The sequence below is a fragment of the Beta vulgaris genome, chromosome 5 (genome assembly GCF_026745355.1).
Source record: "Beta vulgaris subsp. vulgaris cultivar EL10 chromosome 5, EL10.2, whole genome shotgun sequence".
Taxonomy (NCBI): Eukaryota; Viridiplantae; Streptophyta; class Magnoliopsida; order Caryophyllales; family Amaranthaceae; genus Beta; species Beta vulgaris.
This window is the reverse complement of record NC_079206.1, coordinates 60,903,118-60,923,852: the sequence shown is the minus strand read 5'-3', so window position 1 is coordinate 60,923,852 and position 20,735 is coordinate 60,903,118. Positions and strand designations below refer to the sequence as shown.

At 34.5% G+C, this 20,735-nt stretch overlaps 2 protein-coding genes across 2 annotated transcripts; both read right to left on the bottom strand.

The window, feature by feature from the left end:
* Positions 1 to 1,323: 1,323 nt before the first annotated feature.
* Positions 1,324 to 7,146, bottom strand: LOC104894237 (ubiquitin-conjugating enzyme E2-23 kDa). Its single transcript, XM_010680427.4, has 7 exons — positions 6,868 to 7,146; positions 4,374 to 4,454; positions 3,247 to 3,326; positions 2,920 to 3,034; positions 2,760 to 2,812; positions 2,531 to 2,659; positions 1,324 to 1,725 (listed from the first exon to the last, which is right to left on the bottom strand). Exons 2-7 carry the CDS (start codon positions 4,415 to 4,417, stop codon positions 1,592 to 1,594), a joined length of 555 nt encoding a protein of 184 aa, XP_010678729.1. The 5' UTR covers positions 4,418 to 4,454; positions 6,868 to 7,146; the 3' UTR covers positions 1,324 to 1,591.
* A 6,361-nt stretch (positions 7,147 to 13,507) lies between these two features.
* LOC104894236 (RING-H2 finger protein ATL48) lies at positions 13,508 to 17,731 on the bottom strand. Its single transcript, XM_010680426.4, has 2 exons — positions 17,433 to 17,731; positions 13,508 to 14,095 (listed from the first exon to the last, which is right to left on the bottom strand). Exons 1-2 carry the CDS (start codon positions 17,506 to 17,508, stop codon positions 13,908 to 13,910), a joined length of 264 nt encoding a protein of 87 aa, XP_010678728.1. The 5' UTR covers positions 17,509 to 17,731; the 3' UTR covers positions 13,508 to 13,907.
* Positions 17,732 to 20,735: the final 3,004 nt, after the last annotated feature.

Below are 20,735 nucleotides of genomic sequence, written 5' to 3'. Positions count from 1 at the left end.
GATTTTGCCCTTGCTCGCATGGAAAAATTAGACGTACCTTATACATTTTCACAAAAACGTGGAAGATTATTATAAGCAACACTGTTTTTACAGTGGTTAAGAAATCATGTGATATTTCTTGTTTGTTGGTAGCCCAACTTAAAAGGTTATCCACCAATAAGCATCCAAGAGAAGTTTTTCATGTGATTTTCATAATCTCCTTTGCATAAAACTTTGAACCCGTAAGGTAGCGAGATGGTTTGTAATTTCTAGCCGATTTAAATTTAAGTAGGTTGCAAGAGCTAGTCAAGGTTAAGTTAATGTTTCTTTACTTTCCTTTATCATTTAGATGTTCCTTTTAGGATCTGCAAGATTTAATTTTGCTTTTGAATAGCTACCCACCTATTGGATGTTATCTCAGTAGTTTGTAGAGTATTTTCGTTTGTTTTATTTGTATTTTTTTGGTTTCTTTCTCCCAATTATCTTGTGAGGCTCAAACTATTTTGAAGGTTTAGAATTTTCCCTATCATTTACCACATAACTGACTTCTCCTTCTCTCTTGCATTGTATCAGTTATCACTATTTATAACATAAAGTCTTGTAAGAATTTAGCAACTTTTATAATGACTAATTTAAGGTCACTTTTGAGCTTGATGATCTCAAATTTCATAGCCTCATAAAACATTCAAACCTCAAGTCGAAATGGTTCATGAAAAATTATCCATCCTCTAATATAACATGAAGTGAATAAATTATCAGGGAAAATATTTTACAACGGAAAGGAAGGAGTAGAAAGAGAAATGATTTTTCCTTCTAAATTTTAGTATTGTTAGAGAGATTTATTCCTCATAAAATACGAGGAATTCATCCATCCAATTCCCTCTCCTCCAATTTCCTTTCCTCCTCATTTGGTATCCAAAGGAGGAAAATTTGTCCTTCCATTTCCCTCAATCCAAACAAGTTGTTAAAGTACTGTATAGACGAAACAAATTCTTCACTTCTTTTTTTTTTTTTTTTTTTTTGCTCTTTTATCTCAAATTCACCTAAAAATGACCTTTTTTCCTCTAGTTAATAATTTAATCTAGGATTTAGAAAAATGGCTTGGTAGAAAAGACCAAATCAAGAATTAATTCCTAATTGTCCAGAATGTCATTGAATGGGACAGAGATATCTGAAAATGACTTCATGATATTTTTAGGGACAACTCCTTAAAGTTTGTCCAAAATCAATATTGCAATGATGAATTTTCTACAAAGAGCACTGTGCACATTGTTTGTTATTTTCGGAGGGCCCTCCATAATCCTTTCAACAATTAACCAAAGGTTTCAGATCGTTCAATAAAAGTTTGTTATTCACAAAGTTCCTTCAAATATTTCATTCAAGGATTTTGAAAAGGTCCACATACATTTAATTTCCATACATGATCAAGTCCACCAATTTCTATGAAACTACTTTCATACAATACTAAAACAGGTAAAGTTTATGATGAGTATGCTAAAAATAACTTGGGGGCATAAATTATGCAATTTATCACTATGATCCTAAACTAAAAGATAATACAAACAACAACTGAACAAACTTAGTATTCGTCCCCGTATTCTTCACTTCTAATTTACGGGTCTGCATGTCCAGCGATTTCATCGTCACTAGATTCCGACTGCCCATCACTAATCTCCTCCTCGTCACTTTCGTCTTCAGCACCTTGGATGCTGAAGTTTTCTTTCTTTGCGTAGCGATCACAATATTCTGAAAGAATCATGAGTGTTATCAGAAAATGGAACAAACGCGATTAGCATTTTCAGCACTCCGTACATTTATACAAATGTGGAGGATATTCGATACCAATTTGTGTTCCTTCCATCTATATCTCTTATTAACAGCTAGAAGTTGGTGTAGGTTCAAAGTTGCAATTACAGTCAGGTCCCGATTTATGTTCCATCTATATCCTTTATTACTTCTCAGATAAACAGCTAGAAGTTAGTATATATTCAGTATTCTGTGTTCGTATGCAGGTCAGCTATCAGCCTGTCAGCCAATAACTTGACACACTATTACTAAGACTCAAGGTGGTGATTTGGTGAACTAGACCATTCAACTTGACCTGAACCGAGTTGGGTTAATGTTTTCTACAAGTAGGTTGACCTGGCACGACCTATTTATTAGACGATTTGGATTAAGGTAGAACTTTCGAACCCAACCCAACTCAACTCAACAACCCATTTAATTGCAAAGCTATTATCAATATTATTAGCGTGTCATGTTGTTCAACGGTTTTTCTTAACTATTTGAAAGTTGTTCTTTGGTGGTTGTGTAAATTGTATTTGGTTCATTTCAGCATACTAATTGCATGTAGAAAGTGGATTAAGAAAGTTACAAAGCTGATTTGCTCAATTTATGACGTATACATGTGCTTAATAAACACGTCGGTTATGATTAAGGTTTGTTGACATGTCTAACAAATGACAATGAAAAAATCAGATCAAATAGATAAAATGTGGCTGTTCATGGGGTAAAAGCAGAAGATGAAAAGCGGAGTAGGAAAACATTTTACCTTTGACCTTTTGTTCATACTGTTGACGATCCTTCATCATTAGCGAAGCAGCATCACCATTAAGAGGATCTAAAGCATTGGGATACAACAGAAGTTGTGGAAGAAAGACTTCAAACACATTTAATAAATCTGCACCAAGCCAGCAACAGGAGCCAATCATGTCTTAAAGTTCCAAAGAAAAAGCAAACAAAGGCATATAAGATAATTCCATTAGGAGAGTGATAACTACCAAACATAGGACTCCATGATTGGTTGATCACATCCAAGCACACAGAACCAGACCTGAACATTTTGAAAATCATTTATTACATAACTAACAAGTATTTACTCAAATCTACAGCAACCAGGGAATACCTTTCGAACAGCTCTAGGAATAGGAGTAAACTCACAGTTCATCAACATTTGGGTGGTATATTTTGTTTATAAACCCAATCGAAGGGGACTTATAAGGATAGGCATCTGGAAGCTCAACATGGACCTTCCACACCCCGCCTTCATAGAGACCTGTCGTCATTGTAGCAAGTGAGACCAAGATGTAAACCACAAATAGCTAACCTAATCCATTCAAAAGATATCAAACAGCTTGCATTGATGTCAAACCACCCCTTTTTTGTGTTAACACTTTGTTGTATTAAGAAATATATTGTATTAAGGAAGAAGGGATGGTGAGATAGTAAGTGCAAAGAAATAAACAAGTGAGAAGGCGGTTCACATACTATCTTTTGGACCATTGAACAAGATGTTGAACTCATTGAGGCCATCATTTATAGTCTCCACTGAATAATCACTCATCATCCTGAAAATGGTTGCAGGTGTCATAAGAGAAATGAAGAAAACAGCATGAAGTCTGGCCAAAATCTTCACATTAATACCACAAACAGAATAGAGCAGTTACAGTTTAGATTTTGTGAACAGTAAGAATGTGTTAGGATAGGGGACTTAAGAGGGAAAGGGAGGAGAGATAAAGCGAGGATTAAAATTTCCCTTTATAGGGATATATCATGGGAGAAGGCAAGCGAATTGGAGAGAGTTTTTGGTAAGGAGCAAACATTTTATCTGAAAAGAGGTTAACCATTTTCCTTTGTTTGGTTTGTAAAGGGTGAAAAAATAGTCCTCTCAAGGATGGAAATCACTTTCCTTTGTAAAGGAAAGAATGCCATAATGTCCTCCATGTTCATCTTCCATCCATCCTCTGTCCTGCAAGTTCATTTTTCCTTTTCTCTCTAATTTTTCTTGAGCCAAACAAGGATAACTGATATACAATTGCATTCTGCTTTGGAAGATATTTTTCATAGCAAATCATTTCAATTGAAAAGGCATTCTTGTCCAACCAAATAAAACCATAAGGATACATTTTCTTTCTCCTATTGACAAACACAAACAAAATCCTTCTATTGTTGAAAACATTTGAAGGATAATGCAAGCTCATCCCCCCCCCCCCCTTCCTTTCATTCCCCTACCTTTCCCTCCATAATTACAATCCATAGTATAAAAACGTCTTTAAGGTTGCGAGGATAATCATCTAAACAACTCTTGCCCAACATCAGGAAGCCTCATAGTGAGTCATAGACACATAATGGAATTAATTTAGCGATTGTGTGATGATAACACTATGTGAAGCAATAACTTGAGCTAAAAATGCTGCAAGTTCTTAGAGCACATGGACATAAAAATGGGTCTCAGTGCAGATTCTAGAGCAAGTTAGAAAAACTCTTTATTCACCTTAAACTGCCTATATTGACACCTAATGCAAAGCCGCGTAACACAGGCCAAACAGAAAACACAAGTATACAGGACTCGGTATGTTAAAAATTGTGAGACATTTAAGACACAGAGAACTTACAGCTTCATAACATCCATTTCTCTTCTCTTACTTGGTGAAGACATTGTTACCAACCGATAAAGTTCTGCTGAATTGATCTATCTGAGCACAAGATGGCAGAAAAAGAGAAGTAAGAAGCAAAAGTAAAGATGAAAACCGTTGTCATTATCAAAAATTCAAGCTAAAGCATTTTTCTTGTTCATATTGCATACATATCACAAATTACGGAACATCTCACAAGATCATTTCACAAAATTGTGCAAGTATGGATGTCACTAAAGCACCCAAGAAAGTATTAAAGAACGCTATAGAGACTGTAAACGCGACAGGTCGGGCAGAACATGTATTAGAGTCTGAAAGAAAAGGTACTAGCTTCATAAATAGGGGAACAGAAGTCACAGACACGTCGAGGGTAGCACTTGGTAGATGGACAAACAAAGTTGCTCACACCTGCTGGGCTCCCCCAAGGGTGGTTTGCTCATAATTTTTGCCTGTTCAAAAGCTTATAGTCTTTCCCACCAGGAGAGGCAGAGACGCAGAGTGGGGTATCGCCAAAGTTTTTACGGAGATACACAAATAGCCAAAGCGCATAAAATTTTGTCATACTAACTTCGTTAATCGAACTAGTACAAAACTCAAGATTTGAAGCTATGGTGGTATCTAATTGAATCGCCTTGCAAGCCATCTAAACTAAAATTGAATGAGGAATCCTTAATCTTGCAGATGTGGATCAAAATGAGAGAGAAATACTCACAACCTGAGCAACTCATCACACAATGCTGTAACAAAACAAAGAAGACAACAATCTCTTACTTTCAAGTTACTCACAGTGGACACGGCAACCTTATTAAATAGCTTAACTAAATAGCAGTTTCTATTTGGCTAGCCAGACAAACTGCCAAGATGCCACAAAGAACTTAGACAAAAGAGTAGATTATCTTCATTAGCCGCAAGCCTCAATTAGCTCTCTATAATTTATCAGCTCAAATATGTACCATAATCCCGTAACTCTAAGTTCTAACAGCCCTTTTGGTTCACTATTTTTAGGGTCTCAAGAAACGGAATCAATCACCGATTCCCTTTCTTCATGTTTGGTTCAGCCCCTCACCAATCCATTACCATTACTTGGTGGTAATAGACTCCCCCAATTTGTTACCTCCCCTCCCCCTCAAGTAACAAAATTCATTAGTTGGTGGTAATGGTTACTATTCCATTTCCATTCCATTCCATGGCTTGAACCAAACACCCAATAAATGTAACCATTGTAGTTACCATTTCCCTCCTTTATTTGTATCCATTCCCTTTCCATTTCATATCTTGAACCAAACGACCCTTAAATAGCAAAGAGGCTGAGCAATATTGAGTATAAGCATCTAACGACAACTTTAGATAAATAATCATCCTATAAGTAACTGAGCATTTGTTCAAAACGAACAAAGTGCTCAAGCTTATAATTCTCTCATGGTTTTTTCGAAAATCAAAGGCCTGACCAACTTCTACTCCCAGAAAAACATACAACTAAATCAAAATCATTCAATTAGCGTGGTATGCAAACAGCATACCACTTGCAAGTATCCATATCCCTTTTCGGTGGAATTCAGCAAAAAGTTTAGCAATTAGGTAAAACTGCTTAATATTTTAGGAATTTGTCGTTCATCCAAGAACTCACTCCAAGAGTACTCATAAGCCTGATTCTGTTCTCTTTTTCCCACAAACAACCCACAAGGCTATCCAATATGGCTGGTAAAACAACATTTCCAACAATAATCTTCCAAGTAAAGAAAGCAATGGTACTCTTCTAGAGTTCTAGTATTCTAAGATAAAACCGGACTGCGAATTACAACCTAGAAGAGTATATGTATATAACCAGCATCACACTAATTCACGAAAGTAATGAACTTGTAAAGGATCTAAATAAATTCTCTAAATGATGAACTCTCTTGTACAAACTGCCCTCTAAGACCCATTTAAATTGTGGTTTAATCAAACAACCGAACTAACTAATACTTCATCATATTAGAGAAACTGCTTGTTTCATCAAATTTATACATCAACTGAAACGTACAGAGAAACTAAAAGCACTTTTGAGTACCATAATAATAGTACTTTTAGCAATGTACTATAATTGAAATCGTTATTACACTCTTGTATTCAAGGCAGCACAGTGCAAAGTCAATGACAAAAACAGAATACTGCATAAATGATGCTTGATGAGGTTTATTATTCACTCAACTATCAAACATTTGAGATGACACTATCCATCTTCATTAGTACATAATAGTTGAAAAACTGGCATACCCATTTCATAAACTTCATCAAAATCCAAAATCACACTAAAGAAAAAGCAGATACTTGAGAGCAGCATATCTAGTGGAAAATTTAATGCATAAGTAACACAATAGAATCTTCAAACAAGAGATCATAAAACACTGATTATGTAATGGAAAAGTCTGGATTAAGCATTTTATCAAATCAAACATCAAAAGAGAAATATTAAAGGGGAAAGAGCACAAACCCAAAAAAAATTATGACAAAAGGTAGTAAAAATTGATGAAGACCCAGAATGTCAAAGGAAAGATGTGGTTCAAAGTTATAATCTTTTAGTTGATGTTGTTGTTGATCGTGTTGTTGTTGTTGTTGTTGTTGTTGTTGTTGATTGATTGATTATTGACGAGAAAAGAATTGAGAAAAGCGAAAAGAACGAAAAGAGTTATTATTTAAAAAGTTGGGGAGAAGAAGGAATGAACGTAGACGAATGGGGGAGAGAGGAAGGAAATGTGAAATGTCGACAGACTCGACACATTGGGTGCACGTGGTGATAATTAGCTCGAGCAACGTGTGAATTGCACCCTTTCAAAGATTCACATCATATGTCTCTAAGTTGGTTGTCTAAATTCTAATGTCTTTTTTTTAAAAAAAAATTAAAGAAGTGAAAAAAAAGTAGGAGACCATCCGCATGGGCGGAGTTTCAACCTTATCGTTTAATTACAAAAATAGAGTGAAGAGTACAGTGATTATAATTATCTACACTAAGGGTGCGTTCTATTCAACTTATTGGACCTGAACTTATTGGAACTTATCTGAACTGAACTTATTGAACCTGAACTGAACTTATTGGAACTTATTAAACCTGATTGGACCTGATTCAACTTATTGGACCTGATTGAACCTGATTGGAACTTATTGGACCTGATTGAACCTGATTGACCTTATTGGAACTTATTGACCCTGATTGAAACTTATTAGACCTTATTGGACCTGATTGAAACTTATTAGACCTTATTGAACCTGATTGAAACTTATTTGACCTTATTAGACAAAAACATTGACCATGAATAACATAAATATTACCACTAACGTAAATACTACCCCTCAAAATTTTTTATGGAATAATAATTATTATAATTCGTCCTTTAAAAATAATGATTATTAATTATCTCTTATGATAATTAATTTAACAAAAAAATTACTATTTATATATTTGCCTATACATAACTTTCATCACTAATATATCTAATAGTGTTGTTTTAATTTTATAAAACACTAGTAGAAAATCAAAAAATTAATTTTATAAAATACTAGTAGTTACTAATCTAAGATGAGCAAAAGAAAGATACTCCAATGATGATAATGAAGCAATCAATTGATAACATTTATATCTTTCATAATTATTAGTAACGAAAAAATGTTATCTCTAGTTATTTAAAGACGAATTGCAAAATATTGTAATTATAATTATTATTATTATTATTGTTAACCTTAATTATTTGACCATGATTATAATATTATTCAATAGCAATATGAATAATCAAATAATAGACAATAATACAAGTATAATACTATACATTGTGGTTCTTTAATAAAAAATTCTATTAATAACATAATCAGCTAATAGTAATATGAATAATAAATAATAGACATAATATAAATAAATAATAAAATAATAGACATAATACAAATAAATAATAAAATAATAGACACTAATACAAGTATAATACTATATAATCATTGTGGTACTTTAATTAAAATTCTAATAATAACATAATCCGCTAATAGTGATATGAAATTATGAATAACAAATAAAATAGTGGACAATAATACAAATATTTATTAAACATTGACTATTTGGACCTTATTGGACCTTATTAGACCTGATTGGAACTTATTGGACCTTATTAGACCTGATTGGAACTTATTGCACCTGATTGGAACTTATTGCACCTGATTGGAACTTATTGCACCTGATTGGAACTTATTGGACCTTATTGGAACTTATTGAACTTATTAGACCTTATTGCAACTTATCTGAACTTATCTGAACTTATCTGAACTTATCTGAACTTATCTGAACTTATCTGAACTTATTGGACCTGAAACTTAATTTTTTAAGTTGAACAGAACGCACCCTAAATTGAGAATCAACTAAATGACCAACGTTGTCGATCGAATCTGTTGCTTTGTTTGTTCCCTGAAGACATGACGAATAGTTCACGAAGTGAATGAACAAAGCAGAGTTTTGATATCTTGAATGATATGAGCAATCTACCAAGAAGAAGATCTACCTTTTACTGAGTTGATGACCATAAGATTATCGCCTTCAATAATTTGAAGGTATCGAATATTGTTCTGGATAGCTATGTGAAGTCCTTGTTTGAGTGCAGCTGCCTCGGTAATGAAAACGGAAGAATAACCAAGGTTGAAAGTTGCGGCTTTTTGAAGATGCCTATCAGCATCTCTAATGATACCCGCTGCTACTAAAGTACCACGAACCGAGCCGTCGAAGTTGAGCTTGAAGAAGCATTGACGGACCTAAATTGGGACATGGGGTACAACTGTAACCCCATTTGTAAAAAAAATTTAACAGAAAATAAGAAAAAGAAATGAGGATTGAAAGCCGAAAAGGAAGGAGAAAGTGTAAAAGTGTGAAACAGAAAGCAAACGGCTTTCTCTCTCATTCACTATCATCCTCTCACCCTCTCCGACCACTGTGAAAGACGTCAATAGACCTACCACCTCGTCGGGTACCATAACACGAGAAGGAGATGCACAACAGCACAATATTCGTTCTTGTTTGATTCTTTTTAGTTTTGTTTTCCATTTTTAATGATTAAATTGCTAATTAATTGATTGTTTTATACTTGCATATAAACTTTATATAGAAGTATGTTAGTCAGATTCTTAGATTATTTAAATATTTATATGTAAGTTGCTGATATTATTCATTAGTTATTTGTGTAATTGAAATGGAAGATTGAAATCAAGTATAATTTTTAGGGATTTGTTTTTCTTTGGTTAGATTATATTGTTCAATGTTTGCAGATATGTTTTAAATGTATGACTAAGTTTATCTAATTGCCACATTTTTTTATTTCTTTGATTGTACGTTAGCGACTAATTGAAATTGAAGATTGAAATCAAGTAGTTTCTAGTGATTAGCATTTTAGGCTTGGTTACATTGTAAAATATGGGAAAATTTTCTTGAAGTTTTGAAAATGCAACCAAAAATAATCAAATGGCTTCCCCAAATAAAGATATCATTGTTTAATTTCAAAATATGAGGACTCGTAGGATAAATGCAATTTGAACCATATGATTTTCTTCATACTTTGGGTTGTATAACTGTGCATAATTTGGATATTTTGGTTGTAACACTTATGTATTAAACATTTATGCAAACATTTTTCTTCCAATTTTTGCGTTTGTTGTATGTCCGTACCCCCTCCCCAAACTGAAAGTCATGGGTCTGCCACCGTGAAGAAGGAGGTGAGAGGTGGCTCTCAAGTAACGAGGATGGAGGAAAGATACACCAGATTGGAAGGAGGAAGAGAGGAAGGAGAAAACAGGAAATCGAAAGAGATGCAGATGTCAACTGCATTCCTCATATTCCATTTTGAAAATAAATTTTTTGCTTTACGCAGAATCTTGTAAACATTCAAAGAAGCATAATGAAAGATAATAGAATTTTTTTTCTTTCCAAATAAATAAGGAAAACAAATTTGATAGTGGAGGACCTATCATGTCTTATTTTAGAAAAAATATTTAAAAAAGTAGTTCGGTATAAGGTGTGAGGTACTCAATACGACGTGAGAGTTGTGAGGATAACAAAAAGTGAATCTCATTCAATTCTGTTTGGATATAGAAGTATAAGCATAGGCGAGAAATGTTTGATATTATATGCATATATCTCGTTTCTAAGAGTCTGACCTACAAAACTAGATTGAATTAATGAATTTTAGCCATGGAAAAGATTCTATTCTAGTAAGGCCCTCCATTCACAAGATAAATTGTCTTGATTGATTAATTTGTCAAGTAGCTATGATAGTTTGAAAGCTACATGTACATGAATGAAGAACATATTTACGACTAATTAATTCATGGAAATTGACACTTCATTTACAAAGCACTTCTTTGGCTATTGTGCAATCAAGAAGAGATTTTGCCACAAATTATACAAGCAACTTTTTACCATTCCTGCACACAAAGGCAAGCAAATGCGTGATCACAAGACGAGAGCACGAGCATAGGTCAAACGACTTCACAAAATAACACGCAAAGTAGAATATGATACATTTAATTTACTCAGTCTCTTCTTGCCGCCGACAATCAGATTGCTTTGGTGATATCTGCACAATACATTAACTCGTTTGCTAAACGACGCCCTATTTTTTCCTATTAACGCCCTAAATACGTATTTTATACATCTCATCATTTCCCAGTTCCCACCATGTCCTTTCCCTTTCCTTTTACCCCTTCCCTTTACTGTTCTCTCTCTCCTCCCTTTTACTGCTTTATCTCCCCTTCCCTCCTATCTTCCCACCATTGAAGACTTGAAGTATCCACTCAAAATCAAAGGCACCTGAGTTTGTAGACATTGCACCAGCTTGCTGTCAACAATCGCCGGATTTTAGAACTTGCCGGAAAATTCCACCACCTTGCCGTCATCCCGTCAACACTCGCCGGAAAAAGGTATAATTTTTTTTTAAAAAATCTCAGGCGCCTGAAATTTCCGCTCTCGCCTACGGTTGGGCGGAAATCAAAGACGCCTAACCATAGGTTAAAGCGCCTGAAATTTCCGCCCAAACCTGTGGTTGGGCGAAAATGGCAGACGCCCTATCCTATGGTCAGGCGTCTTCAATTTCCGCCCAACCGTAAGTGAGAGCGGAAATTTTAGGCGCCTATGGTTTTCGATCCAATTAGGCCATCAGATCTTGCTAAAAACCTTGAAGATGTTTCATGGTGAAATTTCTGGTTTGAATTGCTTTGATTCCACTTGTTTTTTTTTGGTTTTTGAAGCTTTCAATTTTGGAAAATTTACAGAATTCAGTTTTTTTTTTTTTCATTTTTTTAAGCTTACGATTTTGTGAATATGGCGTGAAAGGGTGATGCCGCTGTGCTCTAATTTGGTTTCTCATGAATTTGAATCTCAGGTGTGAAAATGAAAATCTAAGGTGTTGATGATGGCGGCGACGGCGGCGACATTCTTGTGATGGTGGTGGTGGCACCAACGTCTCTGGTGGTGTTGGTAGGGAAATGGGAAAGGAAAGAGAAGAAATAAAAATATATAAATACAGTATAAAAATACAGTATAAAAATACAGTATTTAGGGCGTTAATAGGAAATTGTAGGGCGTTGTTTAGCAAAGCCCTACATTAAAAAGCATCGCTTATAGATGACAAAAGAAAAAAAAAACAATCAAAATCTAACATGCGAATAATGTCAAAAGTTAAAAGTTAAAATAGAACACTTAATATCAAAGGTAGAGAACATAAAGTAGTAATAAGGAAAATTTATTAGAAATCACTTTTTATAACAACTTTTTTGTGAGAAATCACCTTTTAAAAAAATTGGTTAAATAATCACCTTTTTGGTTTTTTTTGTTAGAAGCCACCACTTGCCGGAATTCGGTGGTTGACTTCGATTTTTCAGCATTGACCATCATATTTTCGCCATTTTTTTCCAGAAATTCGACATTTCTTCCACCTTCACGCTTCTCCCTTCTTCTGCTAGCATTTTCCTCTGATTTTTTTTTTTTATATAAAAAAATCAGAGCAAGGGAGAAGGAAGGGAGAAAGAGGGAGAAGAAGAAGGGGTGGGAAGGCTAGCGGGGGGGTTGCTAGGGATGCGAGGGGCTTATGGCTGGGAGGGTGGGGATGGTCGTGGAAGGGGTTTGTCGGCGGGTTGCGAGGGGGAGGGGGTTGCCGGGGATGCAAGGGGAGAGGGGGGGGGGGTAAGGATAAAGGGGGAGGAATGGCGAAAATATGATGGTCAACGCCGAAAAATCGAGGTCAACCATCGAATTCCGGCATGTGGTGGCTCAACAAAAAAAAAGAAAAAAAAAGGCTCATTAACCAATTTTTTTTAAAGATGATTTCTCACAAAAATGTGGTTATAGAAGGTGGTTTCTGACAAATTTCGCTAATAATAATTTTCAATCAGTAAAATTAAAAAAAAATTGACACGAATAATGTGAATTATTACTTAATAATCCCAACTTCCGAAAAAACCTTCTCAAAATAATCCAAAATATTACATTTATCTGTTTTAGGTTCATAATATATAGAAAATTTAATAATTTGAATAATTATAACAAGATACCCTATGAAGTACATATTATTCTTGAATAATTCAAATTTGGGAGAATAATTCAAAATATAATCATTCAGAGAAGATAGGTGAAATGAAATTATCCATATCAAATTTTCCTAAATTTAATTTTAACTAGCAAATATTAGAGAAAAAAACAAACAATGAAAAAATCCTACTAATTTAATGACCCAAGCAGGCTCAACCCTCATGAGTTAGGAGGTAAAAAAAAATCTCAACTTATAAAAAAAATTCCAGAGACTAAAAACTAAAAATTTATACTCAAAAGCAAATTTCACACAAACATCACAAATATGAAGTTGATGAGAATCAAACTCCCGACCATGAGGTTGGAAGAGTTGGAAAATGAGAACTCCAACCATTAGACACAAATTTGATTCTAAGTAAAAAATCATTTTATTAGCTAAAACTAAAATGAATTAGGAAAAAAAAAAAAAAGAACTGGTAAAAACAATTATCATTCAAAATAGCGCATGTCGGAAGAAGGATGAGCTGCCATTGCCAATGGCCCCACACCAACATACGGGATACAGAACTTCATAGAAGGGAAGAAACAAAGAACTATCACTCCATTATCTTCATAAAAACAAAATTCCCAAGATTAACAGTAAGAAGAATGAAAGGATCAGTTTCGCCACCATACCAGTAGAAAAATATGATCACTAATTTATTACAACGCCTACAAACCTGATGATCAACCCGATTTAATATACTTGTTAGTTCCGAAAATGGAGAAGACGTCAATTAGAACTATTACTAATATTCCTCTACTATCATAATATCAAAGCTGCAAATGCTGCACACATGTACTTTCCGTCAAGAGCAGCTCAAGTATTACAAGAAAGGAGGCGATGGCTACACCGGAAGGTTGTTCACCTTGGTATCACCATTTCTTGCTCAAATCAAGGTGTCCTAAAATGCCAAGGACAGAATGCTGTCGTCTCGTATATCTCAAAGGCCAGGGAATTTCGGAAATTTGGGGAAGGTCTCGCCATAATAGTAAGCTGTACCAACCATAAGAGCAACAGTAGCACCCTGAACTACCACACGAGCTCTCATTAATCTCTGGCCCAACTGAGAATTCCCTTGCCTAAAACTTATTAAGCCGGCTGTAAGAACTCCAGCAGTCATTAATGCACCTGAAAACTCAAACATCAATCAAATAATCCAACTTAGATGCTTAATGCAAGTCTAAAATACTTATAAGCATGCTCAACATACAAAACCGTCACTCCACAATCAAACACTGAATAGGGGAGAAGAGAAGCCAAGTGAAAGGTCTCATGTAAAACGATCTTCAATAAAAGTAATGCATATAATATTTGTCTATTTTCAAAGACTTTTCAAAGTTACTACCTAGAGAATGGTCGCATTAAACCAGAATGGACTGGCTAAGATGTCCTTATCAAACTGTCCCCTCCATGTTCCCAAGACATATCCAAATATAATTTCCATAACTGCATATCCATGATAATAAAACTAAATCCTCCACATTTTTAAGGCTAATTTGAACATGGGGGATTCCACATTACTTACTGGGCAGCTCATGGAAATCCAAATTACTTGTCAGGGGAGTGCATTTCTTGTGAAACTGAATCAGCATTTGTAAATCATTGTGGGAGTTTGGATCCTCAAAAAGTTGATAAACACACAAGGAACTACTAATACAGGGCAACATGTAAAGCAGAAAGATTGGATGAAATAAAATTTACAAAGCAACAACAGACAGTTTTGTGGGGTTGGAGAAGGTGACAGAGAAAATTAAACAAAAGAAGTTCAAATTCGTTGAGTTCAAAAGGCAAAAAATTAACAAATGGATCAGCCAGGCATATTTTTGAGTACTCATGAAATACACATTTAATATGCTGCACGAACATAGCACCGAATGATGCATCCTAGTCACGGGCCTTACGGCACACACAGAAATAAACTTGTCTGTTGGCTGACTTTAAACCACAAATTGCAGATATGTAAAATTGTCTGTTCAAAAATTGTCTTGCTCGTCTCAATAGCATATTCATAAGTTTGATACAAAACAGAGTGTATGACACAAGAAAACAAACAAAAATAAAAGAAATAGGTGTATATACAATAGCATCCAAAAAGCAGATATGACAAGGTACTTGATGCAGAAGAGCAAGTTGATCATCAAGGAGCATAAGACAACAAATATTAGCCAGGATCAGTAAATCCTACTTCCATATTGGATAAAAGATGAAGAGACAAACACTAGGAATATGATGCTAGAATTAACGTAGCTTAAGCATCATTAATGGCAGAAATCAGAAAGAAGAAGAAGAATTGATTAATAAACTGGAAAATAAAGCTAAAGTAATGATATTCAAGCTTTTGGGAGGCTTGATTCTCTCCCAAATGAACTCTTAAAGCTCGCCAAAGCACTCATCAACATTCAACATACTTTCTCTCTCCCTAACATACCCTAGATATAGTGTTTCTCCTCTAATAAACTACTTATCTTATTCTTCAAGCTATTAACAATTTAACAATAATGCAGCAACCTATGGTTCCCCTTTCCATAATATTGATTGGTAGCATATGAATCGTTGAAGTCAACTTAGGTCATATGATAACATCACTAACACTTTGATTGGATGGCAATGATATGGAGGGCGAGGAAGGGGAAAGAAGGAGAGGGAAGGGGGAGGAAAGGAAGGAGAGGGAAGGGGGAGCTTGCACGTTCCTTCTTAAATCTTTCTAACATTGGAAGGATTTGGTTTATTAGGAGTGGAGGTAAAATAAACCCTTCCCTTTCTGCCCTTCCCCCATGTTGTATCTATGGAAAAACGTATACCTCTTTTTCCCTTCTCGTCCTTTCCCTCCAAATCCCCCTAAATGGACATCAGTAGCTTATCAAACTTCAATCAGCCAAGCCAAGCAAATTGCTACTGAAGAGCACGGAGCACCCCTTAGCTACTCAGACAAGGTTTAGAAAAAGGATATATCCACACACGACTTCTCACCCCGCTCTCCTTAGCACCATCACTTAAGTAGTCAAGCAAGAAAATTATTAACGCTGTTATATAAATATTTCATGCATTCTACAGTTCGAGCTTTATCCTGTACAATCATAAGCAGTGATCCCTTCCAATTTACTTCAACACCCTGCAATCTTCTACTTCCTATGTAAAAACTGGAGTACTTAATAACATAATGATAAAGGTGGCCTAAGAGTTTGAGCACACCAATTTTGATCAAACATGTATACAACCCCTAACAAGAAAGGAAAAAGCTTGGAAGAAAAAAAAATCAAAGGTCAAACAGAAAAAAATATCAATCACAAAACGCATCCATTCAACCTCTTAAATGATCATAAGCTATGAGTTGGATGGAGAAATAACATTTATCTTACTTCCAAGCAATTCTACAAACACTAGAAAAGCCTCGTAAAAAACCTCAACAAAACACAATTAATTATGCTGATTGAACAAGCAAACACTAAACTATAAAGCACGAACGGACCAACTAACTTTACGATAGTAATAAAATGATCACTCGAAAAAGGATGTCGCACTACTATCATGATGATTGACAAATAAGATCTATTTCAAAGGAATATCTTAGAACAAAGAGTCTCCATCTGTTCCAGGAGCCTTCATCATCTTCGAAGATCTTACCTAAAACAGCAACAGCAGATGCTGAAGATCTTCCTGCATATACTCCACAACGGCATGAAAAGGCCACAGATGCATCTGATTATGGCAGACGAGTAGCAGCAACATAACAAACAGAGAACAATAAACCCAATCCTTTCGGGGGTAGAAACCTTATCGAACTTGGTGACGAGAGAATGAAACAAGTTGCTGATGGCAGCAATCCATTCCTTCAGGTGGAGGAGGATCATGCTCAAGAAATCATCTGCTGATGATGATGGCGATTGGAGGGAGGAGAGAGATTGGCTTGTAACTTGTTCAATCAGTATACGCCCCACCTTTCTTCCATAAGAAACCCAATCAACCTAATAGAGCTATAATCCTATATCATATGATTCCTCATTCCACTATATAAATCATAGCCACATCAAATTAACACACCCAAGGTTCAAATATCAAAATCCCACCAATTTCTTCCAAGTCCTTCCAATCAAACTAACTCATATCGAGCCGATTATGATTGATCTCCAACTCTACCATTCTCAGGACACGAAGTATCAGCAATGTCATGAACAAATTAAACAAAAATGTTTTCAATGTCATTTTTCCTAAAAACATTTAGGAGCTCAATCTCGAACCTCCATTCCCATAATTTCCTCCTCTATTATCAAATCAAAACCAAATTCACATCTATAAAAGCACAAATTCCGCTAATAGAGATTATAGAACGCCAATTTTCTATCTTTATATCAAATATCACACCATAAATTCATAAAAGCACAAAAACAAATGCATATAATACAATATAATCTGGAAAATTAATCAATTGAAATTTTAATTTAAGATTAAAAGATGAGAAATTTACCGATTGGAACTAAGGGGTTTTTGACTCTCTTCTTCCCTTCGAAAAGGTCTTCGATGCTGGGTTCTGGGTTACTCATATCTTCTCTTTAGGAAAAAATTCAGATTTCTGTAGAAAAGAAAAGAAAGTAAAAATGTGATTTAATCTAGAAAATAGAAGTTAGGGGGAAATATTGCATTGATTTTCTGCTATTTCTCTCTCTAGTGATTCTTCACAAAGGGGTGGGCGAAGCGCAGACACGCCACCACCATGAATTTGCACCGACTTTCACTTTTATTGGCCCTCTTTTGGCTTACAAATTAGTTTTTAGACTCGGGTATGTTCCGGATACTTATATTTTTCATCTATTAATAATTTAATTTTAAAATAATTATATAATATATTACTTGGTGTAGCAGTAGTCAGTAGATGTATCTTGATACTTATTAATATGTTATGAGGTCGATTCAAGATATTATTATGTTTTTCCAAAAAAATATGATGACCAATCTATTGTTGGTTAATTGGACATGCGATAAAATTCTAGTGTAAGAGGAAAGGTTCCAAATGGCACATAAAAGCACACCTGAAATAAATTTTATACGCAATCAAGGAATTTGTGTTATGATTAACAATTTCACTGACCTTCTTTATGTATGTTTCCCTCTGACCTTTAGACTCCATTTACTGATATGTATTCTTGAACAACAACAGGATTTGATTAACATCAAGAATAATTTGTAAAACTACCCCATTAGCTACGAAGTAGAGGACTCTCACATTCATGGTGAATTTCAAACGGGGAGATGAAGCAAGGGGATGACTGCAAAAAAAACAAATCAAATAAGAAAATAAACTTTATGGCTGGAAGTAGGAATTTATTGCCACATTACTAATTACAATACATATCTATGATCTTGTAGAAATATGAATCACTAAAAGATGTTAGATGAGATGGTGAGTCTTTGAAAATCCTTACTTGAAGTTAGGGGTTCGAGCCCAAGCTTAGCATATATATTTTTTCCAAATAACAATCATATGACTTATTGTTGATTAATAGACACGTGGCAAATTAGAGTTTTAACTTTTTTTATTCAGTGAATTTGACTGGTGTTTATATAAATGTGTTTGGTAACACTTACCTATTTGATAAAAGTTGATAAGTATGTTATGGTGTGAAACGACAATTATAAACATTGGTCTTTATTGGGTTGTTTTATAATAATAATAATAGTAATAATAATAATAATAATAATAATAATAACAATAATAATAATAATAATAATAATAATAATAATTAGTATTATTATTATAATAATAATAACAACAACAACTAATAATAACAATAATAATAAAAACAACAACAGTAATAGTAATAATAATAAAAACAACAACAATAATAGTAATAATAACAATAACAATAATAATAATAATAACATAACACCCTTTCAATGAAAATTCTATTGTGCTCCCACGAGCATGGTGCATACCATGCATGCACCTAGTAAATTTGTTCAATTCCGACGAGTAAATGTTTTATTTCAACAAATGTTCATTTTAAGTTCAGCAAAAATATATGTTCTATTTTTCGTAAAAATTATTCTATTTTCAATAAGCAAATGTTCTATTTTAACAAATGTTCGTTTTAAACTTATTTTTCAGTAGAAAATTATGTTCTATTTTTCGTGAAAATTATTCTATTTTCGATAAGCAAATGTTCTATTTTAAAAAATGTTCTTTTAAAACTTATTTCTCCCAAAAAAATATGTTCTATTTCCCTAAAAATATGTTTTATATTTGATAAGCATATGTTCTATTTAAGTAATTGAATTATGATAATGTTCCACTTCAACAATAAAATGTTCATTTTCGTAATCGAATTTTGGTAATGTTCCACTTCAACATTAGAATGTTCTTTTTCATAAGTGAATTCTTGTAATGTTCCATTTCAACAATAAAATATTCGTTTTTGTAAGTGAATTTTTGTAATGTTCTACTTCAACGGTAAAATGCTCGTTTTCGTATTCGTAAATGTTATATTTTGTATTGTGAGAGCATCATTCTCATTGTGCTCCTGAAAGCACAATACACGCATTACCCTTTGTAACCCACTAGACTCCACCAACACCAAATTACATAACCCCCTTCTCTCATCTCTCTCCTATTTCTCTTTCACTTCCACTCCACTAATTTCGTTTTAAAAAAATCCTAAAACTAATATGTGCAAACACCATCTCGTCATCATCATCATCAAGTATCCTCCTCCTCAGCATCAATCAACAATTGTTCATCATCAACATAAGGCAACATCATCACCATCAAACAACATCTCAATCGGCGATTCTTCATCACTGGTAGTGGTGTTTACAATAGTGGATTTCGATAGAAGTATTGGTGGTGGAGGTGTTGATGGTTTTGCATTAGGTTAATAATGATAATCAACAATGGGTAAAAATGTCTCCAAATTTTTTGTTTTGTGAAACTCGAACAAAACGTTGCATTTTGCTGCGTTTTTGTTTTAAGGGTTTTGACCCCAAAACTCTTTTGCAAATCTATCCTTACCAAACACCCATATTATAATTTTCATTTATCACTTCCGTCAGGCTCATTGATCTCTATCTCCGTGCTTTTTGTTCATCGAGATCAAGAATTTTGGGGTGTTGATGCCGAAGAATTCAAGCCAGACAGATTCTCAGAAGGGATTTCCAAAGCAACAAAAGGAAATAACTCATTTCTTCCCTTCGGTTGAGGACCAAGAGTATGTATAGGGGAAAGATTTGCGATGACTGAAGCAAAAATGGCATTAGCCATGATCTTACAACGCTTTTCCTTTGAGCTTTCACCGTCCTATCTTCATGCACCAATGACTGTTATACTCCTACAGCCTCAACATGGTGCTCAGATAGTCTTACACAAGCTTTGATGGTGCCAATATTTTACATTCATAGTGTTCCCTGTACTGTCAAATCTCGACAACAATGTTCACTTCTTTTTAAGTCATGGCATAGTTCATCTGAACTCTTCCTCAATCTACACTATATATAGTACTCCATAAGAGCAGTCATCATAGTGTTAGTATGGCTGAAACCCTGTCTCTAAGTACAATAATCGAACATTCACTCAAAAGTATTTTCCACGATTACTCTTTTACTTTCCTCTGAACAGCTAGATTCCTTTGCAGTGAGTCCTGGAACACAATAACACAGAAGTTGAAGTATTCTCGATGCCTGCTTTTTTTTTTTATTAGGAAATTAAGTCAGCCCAAGGGCTAACCCCTACCAGGCTACTAGCCTGTAGGAAACACCAACACATTGGCTGGTAAGGCAT